The 15,408-nt window shown below is 44.0% G+C and overlaps 6 protein-coding genes across 11 annotated transcripts in view; 3 read left to right on the top strand and 3 right to left on the bottom strand.

Annotated features, from left to right (window-relative positions):
• Positions 1 to 111: 111 nt before the first annotated feature.
• Positions 112 to 1,966, top strand: LOC108015032 (zinc finger protein OZF). Its single transcript, XM_017081263.4, has 2 exons — positions 112 to 549; positions 604 to 1,966. Exons 1-2 carry the CDS (start codon positions 360 to 362, stop codon positions 1,476 to 1,478), a joined length of 1,065 nt encoding a protein of 354 aa, XP_016936752.3. The 5' UTR covers positions 112 to 359; the 3' UTR covers positions 1,479 to 1,966.
• Positions 1,967 to 6,372: 4,406 nt separating this feature from the next.
• Positions 6,373 to 8,158, bottom strand: LOC108015042 (hornerin). The gene has a single exon (XM_017081274.4). The coding sequence runs from the start codon at positions 8,018 to 8,020 to the stop codon at positions 6,476 to 6,478; it is 1,545 nt and encodes a 514-aa protein (XP_016936763.3). The 5' UTR covers positions 8,021 to 8,158; the 3' UTR covers positions 6,373 to 6,475.
• Positions 8,159 to 8,854: 696 nt separating this feature from the next.
• The window catches only part of LOC108015157 (uncharacterized), a 176,348-nt gene continuing 169,794 nt past the window's right edge, over positions 8,855 to 15,408 (top strand). For 3 of the 6 annotated variants that reach the window (XM_070997729.1, XM_070997728.1, XM_070997727.1), the window contains exon 1: positions 8,855 to 8,996. The gene's annotated coding sequence lies outside the window, so the exon portion shown is untranslated. The remainder of the gene's footprint in view (positions 8,997 to 15,408) is intronic. The other 3 variants (XM_065868175.2, XM_065868174.2, XM_036820622.3) reach the window with 1 other exon arrangement.
• eIF4E7 (eukaryotic translation initiation factor 4E7) overlaps positions 8,858 to 15,408 on the top strand; it is a 63,284-nt gene continuing 56,733 nt past the window's right edge. Inside the window, exon 1 of the mRNA XM_065868171.2 lies at positions 8,858 to 8,996. The gene's annotated coding sequence lies outside the window, so the exon portion shown is untranslated. The remainder of the gene's footprint in view (positions 8,997 to 15,408) is intronic.
• LOC108014931 (uncharacterized) lies at positions 10,908 to 12,335 on the bottom strand. Its single transcript, XM_017081152.4, has one exon. It carries the CDS (start codon positions 11,723 to 11,725, stop codon positions 10,919 to 10,921), a length of 807 nt encoding a protein of 268 aa, XP_016936641.3. The 5' UTR covers positions 11,726 to 12,335; the 3' UTR covers positions 10,908 to 10,918.
• Positions 13,071 to 14,875, bottom strand: LOC108015159 (transcription factor SPT20 homolog). Its single transcript, XM_017081438.4, has 2 exons — positions 14,733 to 14,875; positions 13,071 to 14,677 (listed from the first exon to the last, which is right to left on the bottom strand). Exons 1-2 carry the CDS (start codon positions 14,751 to 14,753, stop codon positions 13,310 to 13,312), a joined length of 1,389 nt encoding a protein of 462 aa, XP_016936927.3. The 5' UTR covers positions 14,754 to 14,875; the 3' UTR covers positions 13,071 to 13,309.

Below are 15,408 nucleotides of genomic sequence, written 5' to 3'. Positions count from 1 at the left end.
TTTTCAACTTACGCGGGCTTTTTTCTGTAAGTAGATATATGGTTCTAGTCCTCGCTAACTGTCGATAGATTGGGTTGAGTCTTGATTATCCTCTCCAAAAATCGGAGTATTCGATAGACGGCTATCGGAGTTGTGCCCATCTTTATCTGGACTAAAGTAAACAACTTAATTTAATTTATATTAACTTGTGGGTGGCATTTGTGAAGTCAACTGATATCCGGGTGTTGCACTTCTGAGGGTTCCCAAGACAAGATCAGATCTGAACCTGAACCCACAGTTCGCGCTGGGAAGTACAAACTTGGCCTTGCCTTGGTGATTTCCACGATCATTCGTGAAATATTTAATATATCGCTGAGTAAATGGAGCGGAACACAATGGAACACGATGTTAGCCGGTTCCAGAGTTTCCTTGTCAAGGAAGAAGAGGCCGATGAGGAGGATGAGGCACACATGCTACTAAGACCGGAGCTCTACGACGAGGAGTTGGCCTTGGAACGGGAAGAACAAGAGCTCGAGGAGCGGAATCTGAAGAACCCGAACTACCTAGGCGGTAAGATAACTCCCCCCATTAAGTCCATTTAAAAACCCGTACTATCTCCAGCAGGACTCGCATCCTTCATCTGCAGACACTGCCCGGAGGTGTTCTTTAGCAAGAGGGAACTGGCCGCCCATCGCCCCGTTCACCGGCTTAAAAGTGGACAGACGAAGTCCACTTCGGAGCTGACCTGCGAGGCCTGTGGAAAAGTCTTCCAGAGGCGCAACGCCCTCGTGGACCACATGAATGCCCACAACAGCGAGCGGATCTACCCGTGTCCGGAATGTCCGGCTCGCTTTGTGCAGCGCAGCAACCGGGACTGCCATGTAAGGAACACCCACAGGAAGGAGTACCTGCACTCCTGCCCAGAATCGGGCTGCGGGCGGCGTTTCCAGCAAAAGCGGGAGCGGGATCAGCATGTGAAGTCGGTGCACCGCAAGGAGCGGAACTTCGTTTGCGACACCTGCAGCGCCAGTTTCAGCCACCCCGTAAATTACAGGAAGCACTTGGCTTCTCATAGCTCTGATAAGAACTACGGTTGTCCCATTTGTGGCAAGCTCTTCGGACGCCCCGAAAACCGGGATGTTCACCTCTTCGTTCATAGTATTTGTAAGGCGTACGCCTGCTGCGTCTGTGGAGCAGACTATATGCGTCGCAATCAGTTGATTCGACATAGTTCAGAGACTGGTCATCTGAATGACCCGATTGTTCGACAAAAACCCCAGTTTAGTCCGGCCCTTGCTCAGAGACCCGCTGCAAGGGATCTGGGCCAGAAAGCTGACTATCCTGCGGATGTGGAGTGGTCGCCGGAGGAGGACGCGGATGCGTTTCAATGGCCAGAAGGGGAGGACCCCGTCAGCCGAGAAGACCTGGGGGACTCGCAGGGAGATCACAGGATTACAGAGGACGAAGAGGAGTTGTTCGATTACATCTCCATTATTTAAGAAGGTCAATTAAGGTGCTCAATCAAGAAAGTTAGAACTGATCAGGTTAGTTTGAATCGAATATTAAGGAATAACTAACTATTTTCAAATTAAGAAGTTGAGATCAAACATTTTCTTAAAGAATGAATCAATCCAGAACTAGTACTAGTAAACTTTCTAATTTAATGAAATCATTGTAGATATTAAAATGCATACATAAAAGTCATAAAACATGAACAAATAAAAGGCAAACCTTGCAAGTTTGCTTGTTCCCTGAGTCATGAAGATACCAAGAATGAAAATTACTTTAAAAAACGTTAAATAAATGATTGGATTTACATATAGTTAAATTTATCAATAAATGATAAAGCATCAGCAAATATTACCGCATGCAAAACATGAACCCGAGACGTGGGTCAAAAATCAAAAACAAAAGAAAGAAGAAAGAAGAAATAAAAAGTGAATGTCGCTGCTGCTGTTGCACTTTAATAAAAAAATGTGAAATGAAATGTGTGGTCTCACCTGTCCCCTTCCCCTTCCCCCTCCCCTCGCCCTGCCCCACAAACCCTTGGAGTGGGTTGAAAATTAACAAAAATCAGGCGTAAAGCACATAAATAAGCAAAGCGAAAAGGGGAAAACATAAAAGGGGAGGGGATTAACAACTGGTTACAACAATTACGACGAAATGAAATTATTTAACACCTTTTTATGGCTCATTTCGCAGTTAATGTGTGGGCTATTTTAACCCTTCCCTCTGGTCACCGTTTTAAACCCGAATTTTGCACTTGATTCCAAAGTTTAATAGGTTGATCATCGATTATCGGTAACCAATCGTTAAGTCCGCCATAAGTTTTTTCTTCCCGCTCTCTGCATTGTTACCATACGAGTCACATTTTTGACCCTTTGTTAACTGTCATATGAAAATTATCTAATCTATGGCTGTTGTTCGCCTTTCAGTTGTTGTGCCTGAATGAACTTGTCGACACAGTTAGGCTTCCAAGAAAGAAAGAAAGAAGATTGCCCAGAGGGTAGGGTCTTATGTAAGCCCTGACCCTGCCCGAAAATATTTGGGGGATTACCTCAACAACAGCTTGAGTGCTTCTTTGAGTTTATTATTCGAGCTTCAGCGGGGTATTTGATATATAAGGGTAAAAATATTATAAATATATCCCATATTAAATATTATAGTGACTTGTTTATACTATATTATATTTTATATCCATTAACGTTCCGACAATGTGTCTTTAGATAGTATTCATAGTTTTGCAGTCACCACTCAAATTGCTGATTAGCTTGGCTTCTCCAAATAACTTATTTGTCTAGCTTTATATAATGACGAAATTTCGAGCCTATTCATAGATATAAATAATTCCCATAGAGCCGCATAAAGAAATACAATACAATGAATTTGATTAAGGTTGGAAAAACCTGGCCAAAGTGTGTGACGCGTTTTCTACTTCCCTCCCAAGTCACGTCTCGCTGGCCGTATTCAGAACGCTTCCACAACGGATGTGAGATTCAATTAGACTTTCAAGTTCACCTCTGGGCGTAGGTCAAGTCGTTCGAGAGGAAGAGATCCGATCTCCTGGTGTGATCATGATCCACTAATCCGATGCGATCCGATCAGAGCCTATCAAGCTGTCATCCTTTCACTTTTGTTACGATGCGCTGCGTCTTGATTTCTTTGATGTAGGTCAGCGACTTAAGGATCAAATGCCCAAACTGGTTCGCTGGTAAAATCGCTAAGATTGCGCAACGGAGATTGGAATGGGAAATGGGATGAAGTTATAGTTATGATTAATATGGAAACGGACCGAGGCGGGGAGTGCGTTGACCATCCATCATCCGGAGGTGAATGGTGCAACTGAGAGCTGAACAAGTGGACTACGCGTAGAGTGCCATTTCGCGGGGAATCCACTTGGTCACATTTCTGCTAAATTAATGGGGCGCACCCACTTTCAATGGAGTGATACTTAGAATACCAATTAGCCTTTTTTTGAAACCACTTCGCTAGTTGTTCAGAACTTTTTATTTTTACTCTATTTCATTGTTCCTTTATTATCCTAATCTATGCAATGATAAATCAAATAAAAAATGATGGAACTTAAACTAAATAAATTAGAGGCCCAAAACTACATTTCCATAATCCATAAGTTGGGTTATTGAATTCCGATTATGATGTAAGATACCTCTATGAATTTGTGGTTGAATTCCGTAGTTTTCTATATTTAAATATTTCTTTTCAAAGAGTGTCAAAATTTTAACCCATTCTCATGTTCAATTTTTCTTTAATTTCCTATGGGGTCCTGAATGGGAGACCAAAACTGCACTTCTGGATTCCATAACATTAGTTATTGTATCCCGATTTAGACGTGGGATACCTCTATGAATTTGTGCTTGAATCATCTTACTTTCTATATTACAATTTTTCTTTAAATCGATGGTCAAAATTTCAACCCATTTTCATGTCAAATTTTTCCATATTTCCTATGGGGTCCTGAATGGGAGACCAAAACTGCACTTCTAGATTCCATAACTCTAGTTATTGTGTCCCGATGTAGACGAGGGATACCTCTATGAGTTTGTGATTGAATTATCTTACTTTCTGTATTCCAATTTTTCGTTTAAAGGATGGTCAAAATTTCAACCCATTTTCATGTCAAATTTTTCCTTACTTCCCATGGGGTCCTGAATGGGAGACCAAAACTGCACTTCTAGAATCCATAACTTTAGTTATTGTATCCCGATTTAGACGTGGGATACCTCTATGAGTTTGTGCTTGAATTATCTTACTTTCTATATTAAAATATTTCTTTTGAAGGATGGTCAAAATTTTAACTCATTTACATGTCAAATTTTTCTGTATTTGCCATGAGGTCCTGAATGGGAGACCAAAACTGCACTTCTAGATTCCATAACTTTAGTTATTGTGTCCCCATGTAGACGAGGGATACCTCTATGAGTTTGTGGTTCAATTATCTTACTTTCTGTATTCCAATTTTTCGTTTAAACGATGGTCAAAATTTCAACCCATTTTCATGTCAAATTTTTCCATATTTCCTATGGGGTCCTGAATGGGAGACCAAAACTGCACTTCTAGATTCCATAACTTTAGTTATTGTGTCCCGATGTAGACGGGGGATACCTCTATGAGTTTGTGGTTAAATTATCTTACTTTCTGTATTCCAATTTTTCGTTTAAAGGATGGTCAAAATTTCAACCCATTTTCATGTCAAATTTTTCCGTACTTCCCATGAGGTCCTGAATGGGAGACCAAAACTGCACCTCTAGAATTCATAACTTTAGTTATTGTATCCCGATTTAGACGTGGGATACCTCTATGAGTTTGTGCTTGAATTATCTTACTTTCTATATTAAAATATTTCTTTTGAAGGATGGTCAAAATTTTAACTCATTTACATGTCAAATTTTTCCGTACTTCCCATGGGGTCCTGAATGGGAGACCAAAACTGCACTTCTAGATTCCATAACTTTAGTTATTGTATCCCGATTCAGGCGTGGGATACCTCTATGAGTTTGTGGTTGAATTATCTTACTTTCTGTATTCCAATTTTTCGTTTAAAGGATGGTCAAAATTCCAACCCATTTTCATGTCAAATTTTTCCGTACTTCCCATGGGGTCCTGAATGGGAGACCAAAACTGCACTTCTAGAATTCATAACTTTAGTTATTGTATCCCGATTTAGACGTGGGATACCTCTATGAGTTTGTGGTTGAATTATCTTACTTTCTGTATTCCAATTTTTCGTTTAAACGATGGTCAAAATTTCAACCCATTTTCATGTCAAATTTTTCCACATTTCCTATGGGGTCCTGAATGGGAGACCAAAACTGCACTTCTAGATTCCATAACTTTAGTTATTGTGTCCCGATGTAGACGAGGGATACCTCTATGAGTTTGTGGTTGAATTATCTTACTTTCTGTATTCCAATTTTTGTTTAAACGATGGTCAAAATTTCAACCCATTTTCATGTCAAATTTTTCCATATTTCCCATGGGGTCCTGAATGGGAGACCAAAACTGCACTTCTAGAATTCATAACTTTAGTTATTGTATCCCGATTTAGACGTGGGATACCTCTATGAGTTTGTGCTTGAATTATCTTACTTTCTATATTAAAATATTTCTTTTGAAAGGTGGTCCAAATTTTAACCCATTTTTCATGTTTGATTTTTCCGTATTTACAATGGCTTTCAGAATTTTTCCGTATTTCCATTGGCTTTTAGAATGGGTTCCCAAAACTACACTTCCATAACCCACAATTTGGGTTATTAAAATTCGGTTTTGATGTGGGATACTACTATGAATTTGTGGTTGGATTCCCTAAAAAGAGGGTACAAATTTTTGCCGTTCAAGCCAATCCACGTTCAAATCGCTTTATTTGAGTGGATTGCCTTTGACTCATTGCCATGCCAACGGTGTTCTGCCCGATCCGCTCCGCCTTACCCGCTCAACTTTTTATTTTGATATAGTTTCACGCATCAAATTCGAATCACAATTTTTAAGCGAAATCCGAAATCGAACAAATCCGTAATCACAAATCAGAGAGAGAAAACTGCCAAAATGTGGGACGTGTGAGGCATTTTAATAGCTTGGAATCCATTCAGTTAGTGGGGGGGTCCAAAAGGTTCGGGGAAAGAGTTTCTGAGAAAGTTCCATTTCGATTTTAAATTAAAGCAATTTGATTTGGCCATGTAAATATTTTAATTTTTTATAAGAAACCATCAGTTTATATTTTGTTAGAGAATTGAGTACAGTCAAGAGCTTTTAAAAGCTTAACTTTCTTTTGCAAGATCTGCAAGAATATCCCACTTTATGTAACACTTCTTCAAAGTTCTGCTGATTGCAGATGATCTAGCCCCCTCTTCATTTTTTTTCCATAAAAGACAGAGCTTTAAATTTCTTATTTTTTATTGTTCGGTGTTGGCTTACAGTAGCAAATAGATAGGGATAAAAAAATACAGGAGACTCTAGACCTTAAAACTAGTTTAATAATTTAGTGGTATCCGTGGGAGGATGTGGCCGGTGGGCCGTAGCTGCTGGCGGGCGGCAAGTAGGTGGCCTCCGGCTCGAAGATGGGCGTGGCCGAGTCTCCGGAGTGACCGGGTGGTCCGTAGAGCTGCGCCGGAGCCGGGTAGTCGTAGCCCGGCGAGGAAGGAGCCTGTAGAAAAGGGGAGCTGGGCGTGGCGTAGTCATAGCCGGAGATGGAATTGGATCCAGACTCGTGCTTGGCCCCCAAGAATGCGCTGGGCTTGAAGGGCGCCTTCGAGAGATCGAGGTCGTGGCCTGATGCGCCCGAGTGGCCGGAGCTGAGGACGTCAGTGTGAAGAGCCTGTGGCTTGCTGGCTGTGTAGGTGAAGTGGCCCAATCCCTTGTGGCCCAGGGCATAAACCGGCGTCTCCCTCTCCTGCTCCCGGTCGGCTTTCTGCTCCTGCTCAAGGACCTGCACTTGCACTGGCTCCTGCAGTGACTCCTGATGATCGTAGCCGGGAATGAGGGGCACGCCATAGCTGCTTAAAGGAACTCCCTTGCCAAAGGGCGTGGCGGGAGCGTCGTAAGAGTAGCCGGAATGCTCTTCCGCCAGCTGAGGCAACGGGTGCTGGGCAAACTGTCCTACGGACGAGTGACCCAGTCCCAAAGCGTGACTCAGTCCGTGCTCCAAGGCATGCTCCAGGCTGTGATCTAAACTGTGGCTGGGTCCGTGGCTGGCTGACTCGTGACTGATCTGATGGCTAATAGCATGACCGAAGCCGCCGCCATAGCCGTGACTGGGTAGGTGGCCACTGTAGCTGGGTCTGTGAACTGGGCCCGATCCGTAACCAATTCCGTGACTACTTCCTCCGTGACTGCTGCCGGAGGAGTATTCGGGTGTAGCCACCACATAGGTGCTGGTCTTGTGGTTGTTACCCAGCAGATTCAGGTAGCCTCCAGCCGAGGATGGTGCATATTTATAGCCCAGTCCGGATCCAGATCCACGGGTGTGCCCCTGACTTATTCCGTGACCGATTCCATGACTGATTCCGTGACCTATTCCATGACTCTGACCGTGATAGTTATGGCCGGAACTCGAAGATCCGCTTGTCTGAACGATATAGGTTTCGATTTTGGGACTTCCGCCGGTGCTATAATGGTGGGGTCTTCCGTGGCCATTGGAGCTGGCGTAACCGTGACTTCCGGCGTGGCTTCCGTAATGATTTCCGTAACTGCTCTCCCCCTTCAGGTGACTAGAGTAATCGGAATAACCACCGGAGCCCAAGGGACTTCCATGGTAGCTGCCAAAGTTCAGGTGGTTATCATAAGCGGGCGGCAGGTACTTGTGGGAGGGCCCATGATAACTGGATATTCCGCCAAAACTCAAACCCGCATCCCTTTTTGGCTTGGATGAAGAAGCAGCGGGAGCGGGAACGGGAGCTGGAGCGGAAACGGATACGGATGCGGGCACTTGGGAAGAAGCAGCAGGCACCGAAGAGGAGCCAGCTGCCAGTAAGAAGAAGCAGCAGCTTAGCAAAGACCCAGCTAACGGTACTCCGGCGAGTTTCATGATCAAACACAACAAAAAATCACGGAAAAAAAATGGTTCAAAGGTTATCCTTGGGTCGTGTCGTTCGCGTTGGAACCGCTGTACAGGAAATGGAGCCGCGAGTCGAGTCGCTGCCGTTGGCGCTATGTTGGCGACCTCTGCGAATGGCGACCCTTTTATACTTTTTGAATGCCCGCCACTCCGAAATACTCGGATTTTTCCTTCTTCGTTTTTGGCCATTTTCGCTACTACTCTCTTTGACGCTCTCACGCACACGCACGCGAAAAGCAACGGTATTTGGTTTCGCTTTGTGAGCCGCCGACGTCGACGCCGACTGCGCTGCAACTTTTTACTCTTTCACTCTCGTTCGCCGCACAGTGGGGCAAAATCAAAGAGTAACAAACTAAAGCTCCAACTAAGTTCCAATAGAAGCAACCAGTTTTGTTAGTTTTAAAAGTAGAAATACCCATAATTGTAAAATATAAAATAATAATTTTTACTGATTTAAGTTCCCAATAAGTATTCAAAATAGTACGCCACATCTGTATTTTGTTTAGTTCCATGCATATTTTGAGTGACTTCAAGTCCTTTAAGTGTATGTAAGCCTTCTATCCCATCCACTGTTCCAAATGTTCTCAAACTGTAACTGTAATCACGCTCTCTCATTCTCTCCAATTGCCAAAAAAGAAGCGTCATTTTTCATTCAGCAGATCAGCAGCGCGCTGCGCACATTAAATTGGGAACAAGCTCTGCCCGGAAAAGTGATAATAAGATTTTAATAAATAGTTTGTTGCTAAAGTTACGGTGAAAAGCGGTTTTCACAACTTGTTCGCTTTCCCCCCGCCTTTCTCCAACGAACAAGAGGAAGACCAAAGAAACCTTCGAAAAATAGCGGATCTCAACATTATTTCGCTTTCCCTGCAAAAAGGAAGGGATGAACGGAAAACGGTAAAAGTGCAACTATTTTGGACAGAACAGCAAAGCCCGCACAGAAAAAGTGAGTACACACCTTGTGAAAAACACCTTGATTTACATATTATATATTTATCAAAACGCAGACTACGCGAAATATAGTGTTAATATATTAATGTGACTATGTATACATACATACACATGTAAAAATCATTAAGTTTACCAGTTTTTACCAATTTCTATTCACTGTGCGCATCTTGGGACTCGACAGCGCCACTCAAGTTCAAGTGACACTTTTTAATATCACATGTCTGCGACCACGCCCCTCGCCTTCCCATTTTGGCCCTGCCTTGTTAACGTTGTTTTTGTGTGTGTTTTCCAAAGTTACCGTTGCTTTGCTTTCCCCCTTCCCTTTCGCATGTCCCCAGTAATCACCTTAGCTTATGCGTAAATTGCATTTAATTCACAGCAGCACGCCCCTTTCCTCTTCTGCTTTGCCCCTCTATCCTCTTTTTGTACTCCCTCTGCTCCCTCTTTCTTCGCCCTGTAATTGTTGCTGTTTTCTCAGCTGCGCGAATTTTTTTTGTAATTCGAAAAGCGATTTGTTTTGCCACCGTTCGGGATCTTAATTTGGGTCTCTGCTGTGGATGATGATGATTTGGCAATAGCTTGGAGTCGTGTGTTTGTGCCCCTTTGAACCACCTCCCCTACCCTCATCCCCTTGGTGCTGATGACCCATGGCTAACTAATGGACTTGGCCCGAAACCCAGGCGATGTATCTGCATGCTGACGACGTCCCTGAGCGGTGAATGATGTGCACCTCGCTGGCGTACTTTGCCCATGGCTTGGGTCATCTGGTAGTTAGCTGGCGATCCCAAGCGCAGTTCTTTGCCAACAGATGTGTTAATACCGAGTATTTCTTGAGATGTCATTTTTAGGCGTTGATAAACACTCAAAAACCCAAGGATCTCAGGAGCCATTAGAGCTAGGGCTAGAAAATTTGGTATTCGGACTTGAAAAATTTTAAAATCATTGTTCATTTATAGATCTCATGAAAAACCTTTGTTTTGGTATGCATACTGAAGAGTATTATTATTTTTAAAGCCTGGGATGTACATATTTATCAATCTCTGAATCTCGTTTCTGTTGGCTAGTGACTGTTGGTACTTCTTCATCTTAATCTTCGACCGCCAAAGTGATTTGATTCCGCTCTTTGTCCGTTTCTTTTGCCAACAGTCGTGTGCCACCGTAGAGCTTTTAGTTGATGTAATTGCCTGGCACCCGCTTAGTCCCCCTCAGACGGTTGCGCAATCCGCCAGCCAAGGTCACACCTGCCACGTCGATCGAGTTATAATTTCGCAGATTTAAGACTTGTGCGAGACGAGACGAGACTGCCGTAATTGAGGCATTTGAAAGTGGCAACAAATTGCCAGAGATCCGAAAATCCAATCCGCCCATGGTAAAAGTCGACCGCCTTTTTAGACGCGGCCTCAAAGAGGGGGCGAGTCATCATCGCCGGCACTACATTGCCCAGGCCCAGACATGGACTTGAATTTGAATTTGGCATGGGAACTGAACCTGGGACTTGGATTTGGATTTGTACTTGTACATGGATTTTCACTGGGTCCCAGACCCCCAGACCCCGAGACCCCCAGAGAGTGAATGTGAGTGTAGACCCCTTTCCAATCGGTCAATAAGCTGAGGAAAATATAAATCGAGATCTGATGTTGTTAATTGGGTAATTGTGTTTATAATTGATGTATTTGTCATATTTAAGAAATATTTATTTATCTTAGTAAGCTACAATAATAATAATAATAATAATATCTTAACAATCCATTTATAACTTTACAAGATAATATGTGGATTTATTTTATTTTCTCATTTATAATCTATAGTATATAAATATTTTAAAGTGTAATTACCTCAGCTTGAAATTAGAAAAACAAAAATTTCGGACTTAAGATTTAGTAGGTTAGATTTGTTGGTACTTGTACTTTACCTGACCTAAGTTCTTACGAGATTATAAGCATTACTAGGGGAGAAATATACATAGCCTAGTGGGCCACCTCCAAATCCTCCTGCACCTCTTGGCTGCTCCTGCACTGGCTTATAGGGATAGGCATGGAAGGGGGCTTCCTCCAGTTGCTGCTGCGGCTGTTGCTCCTGGACATGGTTTCCCTGCCCCTGGACCGTGTCACCATCCTCGTCATCCGTGTAGCCGGCGAAGGGGGATGGCCTGAAGGGCAGGCCAAAGTGTCCAGCCTGTGGAGGAGCGGCCAGGGGATGGGCCTGCAGCTGAGGAGTGAATAAACCCACCAGTACGGGCTGAAAGGGCTGTTGGTACTGCTGTTGGTTTGGTGGCTGATATTGCTGCTGCTGCGGGATGGTAAATGGCTGCTTTTGTTGCTGCTGCTGCTGTTGTTGATCCTGAGGAACTGCAGGGAACGTCTGGGGGCCCGTGTAACCAGGACTCAGTTGAGCAATCCCCTCCAGGGGCGGCAAAGGGCTAGCTGTGGGCAGGATCAGTGGACGCCAGGGCATCGAGTATAGCCATGAGGGATACATTTGAACCCCCTGCTGCTGCTGCTGCTGTGCGCTCATCAATGTCAACGAGCTGACCAGGATCAGGATATGCAGTTGAATAACCCTGAACATGCTGCCCAAGGTAAATGTCTTTCGCAAATGCTTGGAGTGGCCCTGACATCTCGGGCATATATATGAAAAAGGCCCAATGTCATTCGATATCTGTGGTTCCGCTGTAAGCGATATTTTCCACTTCCATCTCTTCCTCTTGGTTGCGCAATCGGGCATCCAATTGCCCACCACCCCATTTGCCCAGCATCGAATCACGCCCAAGTTGATTAAAACTATAGTTTTGATTAAACCTCATTCTGATTAAATGATTTTTTGGCTTTGGCGCTTGCGAAAACGATGTTGCAATGTTGCAGGTTCGAAAATTGCCGCTGCTGACGTCGTCGTCTTTTGTGCGATCAACAACCCATGTAACTGAGCCGGGGACTTTTGGTCTTCGTCGCCCTTCGAACGCAACATTTTCCACTTGAGAAATTTCCCAGATTAACTGTCAGCTGCACGGTAAAATAATTCGTATGATATGTGTATGATTATTGCTTTAGTACCAGCAAAGTGAAATGTAAAATGCTCCTTTTTTTCTGTGTAATAATATTTTTCCTTCAAGAAAGCGGCACTTGTGCTGTGGCTTTAGATACAAGTGTGAATTTCATTACTTTTTGGATAATTTATTTACAACCCATTATGAGTCGATCAGCTTTTATAGTATTCTGTATAAAGATCACCCTTTAAATGCATTTCATCTTTTGCGAAATTCCTCGACTTCCGTAAAACAATTTGCCCACTGAAAATGAAAGTGACGCCGTATTACAATCGCGTATACCAGCTTGCCCTCAGAAATGGACAGTTGGTGTTGCTGCTGTCAGTTTTTGGCGTTGTTGCTGATCGCTTTCGCACGACGGCAACATTTCAATTTCGATGACTCGACTTGATTGAAACCGAAGCATGAACCTAACAAATAGTGTGCCAAAAAGAGAGCACTGATCGGATCGGATCGGCCTGTGAATGCAATATTTTCTTACTGCTGCTGGCTTCCTGCTGCAATGAAAGTTGCATTGTTGCTGCCGTTCAGCGATGTTGCTGTGGGTGTTTTTAAGGTGCGGTTTCTGTTTGTTTTACCTTCACTTGGTTGGCGGAAGCAGCGCGAGAACACCAAATCCGAGTCCGAATCCAAGTCGTCTCTAATTTGTTGGCGTCTAATTCGTCAGCAGCAACAAACATAAACAAGCAGCAACTCAAGTATGAGAAAATTACAAAATTCTCGTAATTATCTGCGAAAATCGTAATCAAATTAGCCACGCTCGCTTTTAGCCATCTACGAAGGTCGTGGCTGCTTCCCGTTTGGGATGATATCACTTGAGCGCCAGAAGCCCACTTAAATTGTTATAGATACAAAAAGTAACAATAGTAAGTATACTTTGAATTGTACATATGCCCATCATAAGAATACGAAATTCTCATAGGTATGAATTTTAATTCGTAGTTTAGTTCTTTGGGTGCTGAAATTTTCAAAGTCGGAATCTCTTAGTTAGAAAATAGTTATTTCCATATAAAACTACCAAAACGATATGTTAATCAATGCATGCTTTATTAAACAAAAAAAAAAAGATTGAAAATGTATTTTACTGTACAACTCTTACTAAATAGCTTTCATTTTCAGACCAAATGCTTTTCCTGAGAAAGGCGAGTGTTGAATAGGGTTTTTGAGAATAGGGTACAGGATCTTACGGAGGAGGATCCACCATGAAATGGATTTAGTAGTAGGGTGGCTGGAAGTCCCGGATCCACCATGAAATGGAAATGGATTTAGTAGTAGGGTGGCTGGAAGTCCCGGCTGGGATGGGTCAAGCTATTTTTGGACGGTTGAGAGGGCTGAGAGGAGTGCAGATGAGGTGGGGAGACGGCATAGGCACTAGCCGAGTACTGACGATTGCCGGAGACTAATTGCTGAGATCCATGCTGCTGCTGCTGCTCCTTGTCTTGAGGCCATTCCCTGTGTGTGCTGTGGGTAGAGGGCAGCTGATACGAGTGGGACTGCATCTGCAGAAAGTCGGAGGAGGATCCACCAAGTGAACCTCCGTGGGAACCACCAAGGGAACCCCCATGGGAGCCACCGTAAGCTGAGGATCCACTCAGCTGCTGCTCATGCTGTCGCTGGCCCAAAGAGGAAGGTCCTGAGGGCGAGGAAAAAAGCTGCTTCCGGTAGGCATCTGGCAGAGATTGGGTCAGCAGTCGCGTGTCCTGAGCATCCAATCCAATGAACCGATCGTGCTCGAAATCGCTGGAAAGCGTATAACTTGGCACTAGCTTCACATCTCGTCCGGGAGCAGTGATAGTCTTGTGGCTATTGGCAATGGCCTCAGCCGAAGGGAGTTTCTCGAGGTCCAGTTCACGGATGGGTTGCCAAAGGTCACCACGCAGAGGCAGCTGTTGTTGCCCATAGCGATTGTGCTGCTGCTGCTGCTGCTGGTGTTGCTGTTGATTGAATTGTTGTTGTTGCTGCTGCTGGTAACCATGGCCCTGTGAAGATTGCCAGGACTCGGCTTCCTGGCGTTCATATTGCTCGGGCTGCTGCCCTTGAATTGAGTTCCAGGACTCCTTTCGCTGCTGCTGATGTTGCTGGTGACCCAGACCTTGATGATGTTGCTGCTGCTGCTGCTGCTTCTGTTTCTGAGAATTAGATGGTTCGTACGATTGTTCGTTGAGCTGATGGCCCTGACTATGCTGGTTGGAAGCCTGTTGATGATGTGGCTCGTTGCCCAATCCCTGATGTTGCTGGTAGTCAGCTCCCTCATTATATGCCTGGTGTCCAGATATCTGATGATGTTGCTGGTTGTTTCCCAAGCCTTGATGCTGCTGCTGTTGGAATAAACCCGATTTCCAGGAGTCATCCACATCCTGCTGAAGGCGATATTGCTGTTGTCCCTGGCCATGTTGCTGATGTTCCTGGCCTTGTTGCTGCTGCCCTTCGTAATACTGTGAGCTATAGGGACCGTTGAAGGCCTGCTGACGGTGGCCGTGGCCCAAATCCGAGGCCGAATCCTCCGATGGCAGATATTTGTGTGCGGGGCCGTTGTAGCGATAGCCATTCTTGTTGTTATTGTGCAATTGCTGGGGGCCGACCACAACGGCCTGGATATAGGAAACACCCAAAAGGGCAAAGAGCAAGAGAATCTGCAGAAAATATTTAATTAATGTGGGGTTACCGGAAAGGATTCACTGGACTCACTTTGACAGCTTTGAGCTTCATCTTTGCGGCTGATTTCGGGGCTTGAATGCTGAGTGAGCAATGACTAGCTACAGCCAGTGAAAATACTTTTTATACCCACCAACGGTCGACGCTGTACAAACTGTATGATCTTGAATAAAAATCTGTGCGTGAGCGGGGGCCGAATTTGAACCACAAAAAATAGATACAAAGTTGCCCCTGGGCCGGCGATAAATCGGCAAATTCTCACGTAACAACACATTTGACACTCTTGTGCCATCTACAACAGATTCTCACCCGCATATCTAGTGTTCCTATATAAAACTAAAACCAGAACCCAAATGCGGCGGATGTACTTACATTTAGTTGAGATTTAAAATGCAAACCAGAGGTGGCGGCACTTTTACTTTGACTTACACAATCCGAGGCTGAATCTTTGGATCTTTCAATCAGTTTGGATTTTTGGGGGTTGTGGGCGGCTGCCTTATAATTGTGCGCAAAAATATTAATTATATCACATGCACACTTATACCCCTCGGTATTTCAATGAAAGCGAAGCGCCAAGCAAAACAAATAGCCGAATAAATAAGAAAAGAAAAGGTAATGTCGGCATGGGCAGCACTTTTATAGTTTTCTATCGATTGAGATGGAAAAAAGCTAGGGTACTTCGACTTTTTTGATTACAGGCTATCGTAGT

The sequence above is a fragment of the Drosophila suzukii genome, chromosome X, assembly GCF_043229965.1.
Source record: "Drosophila suzukii chromosome X, CBGP_Dsuzu_IsoJpt1.0, whole genome shotgun sequence".
Taxonomy (NCBI): Eukaryota; Metazoa; Arthropoda; class Insecta; order Diptera; family Drosophilidae; genus Drosophila; species Drosophila suzukii.
The sequence above is the reverse complement of the archived record's forward strand: the minus strand, read 5'-3'. Positions and strand labels throughout refer to the sequence as shown.